Source organism: Carlito syrichta, unplaced genomic scaffold (assembly GCF_000164805.1).
Source record: "Carlito syrichta isolate Samal-C Ts95f unplaced genomic scaffold, Tarsius_syrichta-2.0.1 Scaffold153554, whole genome shotgun sequence".
Taxonomy (NCBI): Eukaryota; Metazoa; Chordata; class Mammalia; order Primates; family Tarsiidae; genus Carlito; species Carlito syrichta.
In genome coordinates, this window is record NW_007097650.1 from 1830 (window position 1) to 10468 (window position 8639).

Genomic DNA, 8639 nt, shown 5'->3' on the forward strand with positions numbered 1-8639 from the left:
TCCATGCGCTCGTTCTCCAGTTTCTTCTCCTCCGCGCGCTTCTTGCACTCGCTTATGTAGCGTTCACGTTTCTTGCGCTCTCGCACCAAGGTCTCCTCCAGATACTGTAGCTGGTTCTGGAGGGCGGGCAGGGGACCAGGGGAGCAGCTGGCACCAGGGAGGCAGCTGGAAGGGGCTCGGGGTCAGCGGCATTCAGATCCCACGGCAGCCAGGCAGGGCCCCCCAGGCAGGTGGGCTGACACCTTGGCAATGTCCCGGGCGTTGAGGGCCTCTCGGTTCACCACGTGCAGTTCCTCCAGCTCGTGTTTGATCCTCACCACCTCGGCCTCCATGGAGTCTAGCCGGTTCTCCAAGTTAAGGCTCTCCTCCTAAGGCGTGGGTGGGAGTAGGGTGGGCCTACCGCTGCATCCTGGCCGGCCGGCCGCCCGGCTCTCCTCCCCCTCGCAAGCCGGGTCCTACCTGTAGGTAGGCCCTGAGCTGCAGGTACACACTGGTGATGTATTCCGCCTCCTCCGCCTTCATCCGGGCCTTCTCCAGTCGGTTCTCCAGGTTCCGCATTGTCTAGACATCAGCGGGCGGGCTGTCTTCTGTCCCCCCAGGTCCTCCCCTAGGACCCCGCCCCGCAGGCCGGGCCGGCCTCACCTTGGCCACCTCAGTGTTGCTGTCCTGCGCCTCGGCCATCTCCAGGCAGCGCAGGCTGTGCTGCTGCCGGAGCTCGTCCAGCCGGCCCTGCCGCAACACCACCTCGTGCCGCAGCGCGTTCAGCTGCTTCACCTTCTCGCTCAGCCGGTGGTCCAGGTGCTCTAGGGCCTGCTGCAGGGAGGGGAGCGGGAGCAGGCGCCTGAACCCCCCACCGAGCCCTTCCTCCCCTCCTTCGCTGTACTGTGGCTTCCAGGACCCCCACCTTCCAGGGGTCCACCCACCTCCCTGGCCACCCCTTCTCTGTCTCCTTTGCCTAGGCAGAGCGCGCCTGGACTCTCTGTCCATATCAATCCCCTTGGTGATCTTACGCAGTCTCAGGGTTTTCAAAGCCATTTAAACACTGAAGACACCCACATCGGGCCCCTCCCTGCAACCAAAGGCCCAGATAGCTGTCTGTGCACACTGCCTTCCAGACATGGCGCACGGGCAGCTCGAAACCATCGCGTCCCAAACTAAGCGCCTGATCATCCCCAAACCTACATTTCTCAAATCTTTCCCATCTCAGCTCATAGCAGGACCATCCTTGCAGGTGTTCAAGCCCAAAACCTTGATGACATCCTCAACTTTTTTCTCTCCCATCTACATGCAATTTGTCAGTGAACTCCCTGTTCTACTCCAAAGGTTCCCCTGGAGATATCTCTTTCCTTCCGTTTCCGCCACTTTTGTCTTCCTTTCCTAGGGCCAGGAGCAGGTAGGAAGGAATCCTTGATCTAGTGGGGGTGGAGTCATGGAAGGGGCAGGATTAGGAATGTGGGAGGAGTCAGGGAAGAGGCGGGGTCAGGGATGTAGGACGAATCTTTGATCTACTGGGGTAGAGTCACAGAGGGGGTGGGGTCAGGAATGAGGGAGATGTCCTTAAACTAGTGGAGGCAGAGGGGAGAGGATTGCCAGAGCCCAGGGGTTCTAGACCAGCCTGGGCAACTTGGTCAACACTATCTTTCACCTGAATGACCTGCTCCTGGCCTGCCCTCTTGCCTACCTGATGTCCATTTACCAGGTCTCGGATTCTGGCTAAAAAATTCACTTCCTTTTTTTTTTTTTAAACAGGGTCTCACTCTGTTGCCCAAGCTGGAGTACAGTGGCACCACCATAGCTCACTGCAGCCTCGACCTCTTGACCTCCTGGGCTCAAGTGATCCTTCTGTCGCAGCCTCCCAAGCAGCTGGGACTACAGGCGTGAGCCACTGGGCCCAGCCCTACTTTGTTCCCATAGTTGTTGTTCTTGTTATGTATGTATCTATTTAGAGACAGGGTCTCACTCTGTCACTTAGGCTGGAGTGCAGTGACATGATAATGGCCCACTGCAGCCTCAAATTTCTGGGCTCAAGGGATCCTCTTACCTCAGCTTCCTGAATAGCTGGGACTACAGGCATGCACCACCACATCCTGCTAATTTAAAAAAAAAAATCTTTTTTTTTAGAGATGGTCTTGTTATGTTGCCCAGGTTGGTCTTGAACTCCTGGCCTCATGATATCTTCCTGCCTTGGTCTCCCAAGGTGCTGGGATTATAGGCATGAGCTACCATACCTGCAACCCCTCCCCTATTTTTTAAGTCTGTTTTCCCACTGGGATATGAGGTGGGGTTTTTTGTTTTGTTTTGTTTTGTTTGAGTTGAAGTCTTACTCTGTCACCCAGACTGGAGTGCAGTGACACATGGCTAATTTTTCTTGATTTATTGTAGAGACAAGGTCTCACCAAGTTGTCCAGCTGCTCTTGAATCCCTGAGCTCAGGAAATCCTCTTGCCTTGGCCTCCCAAAGCTTTGGGATTACAGGCATGAGCCACTGCGCACAGCTGGGATCTGAGCTTTTTTAGGAGTGGAGATTTGGTTTGTTGTTTTTTTTTTTGAGTTGGAGTCTCACTATGTCGCCCAGACTGGAGTGCAGGGGGCGCTCCCGGCCACCGCAGCCTCGACCTGCTGGGCTGCGGCGATCCTTCTGCCTCAGCCTTCCGAGTAGCCGGATTACAGGCAGGCGCTACCACACCCGGCTGATTTTTTTATTTATTGTAGAGATGAGGTCTTGCTGCCCAGGCGGGTCTCGAACCCGCGGGCTAGGCAATCCACTCACCTCAGCCTCCCGAAGGCGCGGGATTACAGGCTGAGCCACTGAGCCCGGCTGGTTTGTTTTTTCATTGTACCTAATGCAATGTCAGATACAAGGACAGTACATCATAAAGATTTAATTGCATGAGCACATGAATGGTGGCTAGCGGGGAGAGAGGATTGGAGAGGAAGAGAATGGAGGCAGGACATTCAGCAGGGAGGGGACCCAGGCTGGAAACAAAGGGAGGTGGTCAGTGGGGGGCAGGGGAGCCTACCTGGCCTGTCCTGGTCTTCAGGTATGGCTTCTCTGCCTTCCATTCCTGAATCACTGCCTGGACCACCTTCTCCTCTCCCTGCAAGGAGAGCAGTCCTGTCACTTCACCCAAGCCACCTCCACCTGAGGCCAGGTGCTGTCCCCTATGTTCCAGAGCCCCTCCTTCCATCTCTTCACCCTTACCTTGAGCAGGTCTGACAGCTGTAATTCCAGAGCCTTAGTTTCCTTTCGGAGTTGGCTGATGGTCTCCTGGTTCTTCTTGATGGTACCCTGGGAGCGCTCATAAAAGGCCTTCCGGTCACCCTCTGGGAGCAGGTGAAGTGGGCAGACACAGTCATTGGGTGAGTGGGTGCAGCATCCCGGAGGAAAGACCTTTTTGCAATTGTCAACTTAATATTATAGCTGGACACGGTGGCTCATGCTTGTCATCCCAGCACTTTGGAAAGCAGAGGCAAGAGAATTACCAGAGCCCAGGGATTCGACACCAGTCTGGACAACTTGGCAAGACTTCATCTCTACAATAATAATAATAATAATAATTAGCTGGGCGTGGTGATGCATGCCTGTAGTTCCAGCTACTTGAAAGGCAGAGGTGAAAAGATAGCCTGAGCCTAGCAGGTTGAGGCTGTGGTGGCCATGAGCATGCCACTGCACTCCAGCCTGGGCGACAGAGTGAGACTCCAATTCGAAACAAAAAAAAACTTATTTTTTTATTTTTTTATTTTTGAGTTGGAGTCTCACTCTGTCGCCCAGACTGGAGTGCAGTGGCCGCTCCTGGCAACCGCAGCCTCAACCTGCTGGGCTCCGGTGATCCTTCCCCTTCAGCCTTCCAAGTAGCCGGAATTACAGGAATGCGCTACCACGCCCAGCTGATTTAAAAAAAAAAAAACCTTATTATTATAACAATACAGTTGCCTCTCAGTATACTCAGGAGGATTGGTTCTAGGGCCCCGAGTATAACAAACTCAGTGCTCAAGTCCCACATTCAGCCCTGTAGTGCCTACTGATACAAAAAGTTGGCCTTCCCGTGTTTAAGTGCTGATTATTTAAAGAAAAAAGAAGTTGGCCCTCCCATACTCAGGTTTGAATCCTGCTGAGAATACTTTATTTTTATTTATTTTTTATTTACTTATTTTTGAGTCAGAGTCTCACTCTGCCATCCAGGCTGGAGTGCAATGGCAAGCTCATGGTCACTGCAGCTTCGCCCTGCTGAGCTCAGGTGATCCTTCTGCCTCAGTCTTCCAAGTAGCTGGAACTACAGGCACGTGCCGCCATACCTGGCTAATTTTTTTGATCTATTGTAGTGATGAGGTCTCACCAAGTTGCCCAGATTGGTCTTAAACCCCTGGACTCAGGCAATCCCCTCGCCTTTGTTTCCCAAAGTGCTGGGATTACAAGCATGAGCCATTGTGCCCAACTCTTTATTTATTTTTTAGAGACAGGATCCCACACTGTCACCCAGGCTGGAGTGCAGTGGCACAATCGCAGATCACCTCAGTCTCGACCTCCTGGGCTCAGGTGACTCTCCAACCTCAGCCTTTCAAGTAGCTGGGACTACAGATGCACACCACTGCATCTGGCAAATTTTTTGATTTTTGGTAGAGATGCAGTCTTGCTATGTTGTCCATGCTGGTCTCAAACTCCTGGGATCAAGAAACCCTCCCACCTTGGCCTTCCAAAATGTTGGGGTTACAGGTGTGAGCCACTGCATCCAACCAATACTGTATTTTTTTTTTTTTTTAAGTCGGAGTCTCACTCTGTCGCCCAGACTGGAGTGCAGTGGCCGCTCCCGGCCACCGCAGCCTCGATCTGCTGGGCTCTGGCGATCCTTCCGCCTCAGCCTTCCGAGTAGCCGGAATTACAGGCGCGTGCTACCACACCTGGCTAATTTTTTAAATTATTGTAGAGATGAGGTCGCGCCTGCCCGGGCGGGTCTCGAACCCGCGAGCTCAGGCAATCCACTCACCTCAGCCTCCCAAAGGCGCGGGATTACAGGCTGAGCCACTGAGCCTGGCTTCCAATACTGTATTTTTTATCTGAATGTGGTTGTGGGTGCTGAAACTGCTAATGTAGAGGGCTGACTGTAAAAAAAAAATCCACGTACTTCAATTTCATTTTGTTCAAGGATCAATTGTACTTCACTTTGAGCATTTATCATGTGTTGGATGCAATTAGGCGACTCTTAGCCCTCCAAGGTCGAACAACTATTACAAAGAGACAGGATTGCAACACAGAAAATCTGGCTCTAAAATCAGCCAGGTGCAGTGGCTCATGCTTGTGAAATCCTAGCACTTTGGAAGGCTGAGGTGGGAGGATCGCTTGAGCCCCTGAGTTTGAGACCAGTATTGGCAACATAGAGAGATCTGGTTCCTACAAAAAATAAAAAATCAGCCGGGTGAGGTGGCACATGCCTGTAATCCTATCTACTTGGGAGACTGAGACTGAAGGATTGCCTGCGCCCAGGAGTATGAGGCTGGGGAGCCCTGATCATGCCATTGCACTCCAGCCTGGGTGACAGGAAAATAAAATAAAATCTATGCTCTTGGCCGGGCTCAGTGGCTCAGCCTGTAATCCCAGCACTTTGGGAGGCTGTGGCAAGTGGATTGCCTGAGCCCGCGGATTTGAGACCACCCTGGGCAACTTGGCGAGACCTTGTTTCTAAAACACATAAAAAATTAATTGGGCATGGTAGTACGCCCTTGTAATTCCGGCTACTTGGAAGGCTGAGGCGGAAGGATTGCTGGAGTCCAGCAGGTTGACGCTGGGGTGGCTATGAGAGTGCCACTGCACTCCAGTCTGGGCGACAGAGTGAGACTCCAACTAAAACAAACAAACACGCTTTGGGAGGCCGAGGTGCGTGGATTGCCTGAGCCAATAAAATAAAATAAAAATAAAAATAAAGCAAACAAACAAAAAAACTATGCTTTTAACCACCACATCCACGACAGAAGAGTAAGAGACAGGAAAGTATGAAGTAAGTCCACTCGGTTCTGGGTTCAGGAGAAGTTTTCAAAGAGGAGGAAAACCATGAACAAGTACGAGCTTTTCTCCTCCAGAAACTGGTCACTTAGACTCATGCTGGCGGAACGCCTTTGTCACACCATGCCTGGTCAGAAGACTCGGTGGACACTGCTGACCCCTGACCCTTCTGTGCCCTCCAGAGCCATCTTACCTAACAGTTGGATCTTTCTGTGTAACTCAACCACCTGAGAATGCACAGTCGGCTTCCCTACACCGCTGTGGAAGGGTCCCGCCTTGGAACGGTGTGGGGGCCAGGCCTGTGTTGCGCTCTTGCCTCGGGGGCGGCCGGGCTTGACCAGAGCCTTCATGCCCTTGACCTTGGAAGATGGCGTCGAAACCTGGTCTTGAGTAGCCGGGGGGTTGGTGGAGGCCAGCCTGCACAGGGGAGACGTCATGACTGGATTGGGGCCGGGGCCCCTAAGGGTTAGAGGGGGCAGCTACGAGTCAGTCGCCCTTGTCCAGGATCCCTTGGATTCCTCGGGCTCTGAAAATGCACTTTCCAACCGCTGGGCAGTTGCTCTCAGCATCTCCCGGTTGCTAGGTAGCCGCTAACCCCTCCTTTCTCCGATGTTTCCATGGAGAGCACTCGCGTTCCATGCCGCCACTCTCATTGGCCGATGCTGCGCAGGGCGGGGTCGAGCGGCTCAGCAGGGCGGTGGGGGCGGACACTTTGGAGTCACGTGCTCAATTATTTCCCTCCATTTTCCCTCCGCCCCTTCCGCCGGGGGTTCGCGGGCATGTTTCAGGAACTTTTCCGGCCGCAACAGCCGCCACTCCCAAGATGGAGGTAGGTGGCGCCGCCATTAGGAGCAAGCCTTCCGAAATAGCCTCCCTCTAAGACTTCACAGTCCAAGATGGCCGTCTCGATTCCGGCATCACCCCCGCCGTTGCCACTCCAAACATGGCGTCCATGAGTCGTCGTTCCCGGTGCACGACGCACGACCGGAAGTGACGCATACCCGCCTTTCTCGCTTTCTTTCTGCAGCAGGAACCGTGATTGCCGGGATACCGGGGCGGGGGGGCGGCGCGGTGGCCATTGACCTTTGCCCTGACCTCGTGTAAGTGATGAACTTAGCGCGTGGGAAGGCACCCCGATTTTCTCTAGGGGACATCCGGAGGGTGCACGTGTTTGTGGGGGGGTTGTTAACTCCGTTGGCCTGTTGGCGGGAAGTGGGGCTACTGGGAGCGGAGGTTTGGAAAGCCCCGCCACTGGTTTGAACAAAGTGAGACTCTCCTCCCCGGCCAGGATTGCAGGGATACCCTCCCCTCGCCTTCGCCCCTTTCGGAAGCCTGGAAGCTGTGGAGGAATCCCATGGGCTGGGAGTAGCCTTCTGCTGATCCGGCGCCCCTTCCTTGCCGCAGCGTGGGGACCCAGCGCCTGTCCCCAAGCCTGCTTTCTCCCGCGGAACCCCCTTTCTGGCCTCGGAGCTTCCGCTGAAATGTTGCTGCCGCTGCTGCTGCTGCTGCTACTACTACCCTTCTGTGGGGCAGTGGAGGTCAAGAGACCCCGGGGCGTCTCCCTCACCAGTGAGTCCTGTTCGCTGTCTCGCCGGGCTGGGGGTGGGAGTGGGGCGTGGGAGGGGCCAACCTGGGACCCCTGGGATAGGCTTTTACAACCTTTTGCCTCAGTTTTCCCGGCAGTGCCCCGCTGGTGGGGGCAGGGGAGCAGAGGTGGTATTTGATGGAGAAAACCCCTTTCTGCGCTGTGCTGAGCCTCTTGCACTCCCACCCCCCATCCCCCAGACCATCATTTCTACGATGAATCCAAACCTTTCACTTGTCTGGACGGTTCGGCCACCATCCCTTTTGATCAGGTCAACGATGATTACTGTGACTGCAAGGATGGCTCAGACGAGCCAGGTGAGCTTTTCGTGCATTCATTCATTTAGTGAGCACCTGCTAAGTGCCAGACCCGGCCCTGCCCTCCCATGGCTCCAGGTTGAGTGGGCAGAAATAGGCATGAAGTCAGCGGTCAGTGTTAATGGTGGGGATAGCTGTGGGAGCGCAGAGGGTCCCCCCACCCCCCAGTCTGGGGGTCAGGAAAGGCTCCTGGGAGGAGGTGAGGTTTCAACTGAATCCTGAAAGTGCTAGCATGTGCAGACCCCCTGAGGTGGGAGAAAGGGTGGGGCCAAGAGCACCTGGAGACAGGTGACGGTGGAACCTTGTTCTGAAGGGTTTTGATGAGGAAAGGCAGGAAGGAGCTTGGAAGAGCTTTATTTCAGTTCTGGAGTGTGCAGCTCTCTCTCTCTTATGGATGGTGTGTATCTGGCCCTGAGTGGACTCCGGACACCTCTCTCTCCCCCAACAGGAACCGCTGCCTGTCCTAACGGCAGCTTCCACTGCACCAACACTGGCTACAAGCCCCTGTACATCCCCTCCAACCGGGTCAATGATGGAGTTTGTGGTGAGTGAGGCCGTACCAGGCTTGGAAAGCAAGGTGGGGGAAGGAAGGAGGCTCTGCCAGGTCTGACCTGGGTCCCGCTTCTGCCTCAGACTGCTGCGATGGGACAGATGAGTACAACAGCGGCATCATCTGTGAGAACACCTGCAAGTATGTGGGTGCCAGGACTCCTCCTGCCACGCTACTGGGAGACTTTGTC

The 8639-nt window shown here is 54.5% G+C and overlaps 2 protein-coding genes across 2 annotated transcripts in view; one reads left to right on the top strand and one right to left on the bottom strand.

The window, feature by feature from the left end:
• The window catches only part of CCDC151 (coiled-coil domain containing 151), a gene marked incomplete at its 3' end in the record, with an annotated part of 7807 nt that extends 1373 nt beyond the window's left edge, over positions 1 to 6434 (bottom strand). Inside the window, exons 1-7 of the mRNA XM_008050607.1 lie at positions 6191 to 6434; positions 3202 to 3323; positions 3020 to 3097; positions 643 to 813; positions 460 to 561; positions 243 to 368; positions 1 to 116 (exon numbers count right to left, since the gene is read on the bottom strand). Coding sequence (XP_008048798.1) covers positions 1 to 116; positions 243 to 368; positions 460 to 561; positions 643 to 813; positions 3020 to 3097; positions 3202 to 3323; positions 6191 to 6434 — 959 coding nt within the window. The remainder of the gene's footprint in view (positions 117 to 242; positions 369 to 459; positions 562 to 642; positions 814 to 3019; positions 3098 to 3201; positions 3324 to 6190) is intronic.
• Positions 6435 to 7064: 630 nt separating this feature from the next.
• The window catches only part of PRKCSH (protein kinase C substrate 80K-H), a 15207-nt gene continuing 13632 nt past the window's right edge, over positions 7065 to 8639 (top strand). Inside the window, exons 1-5 of the mRNA XM_021708874.1 lie at positions 7065 to 7097; positions 7402 to 7566; positions 7783 to 7899; positions 8348 to 8443; positions 8533 to 8590. Of these exons, the coding sequence (XP_021564549.1) occupies positions 7479 to 7566; positions 7783 to 7899; positions 8348 to 8443; positions 8533 to 8590 (359 nt within the window). The 5' untranslated portion in view covers positions 7065 to 7097; positions 7402 to 7478. The remainder of the gene's footprint in view (positions 7098 to 7401; positions 7567 to 7782; positions 7900 to 8347; positions 8444 to 8532; positions 8591 to 8639) is intronic.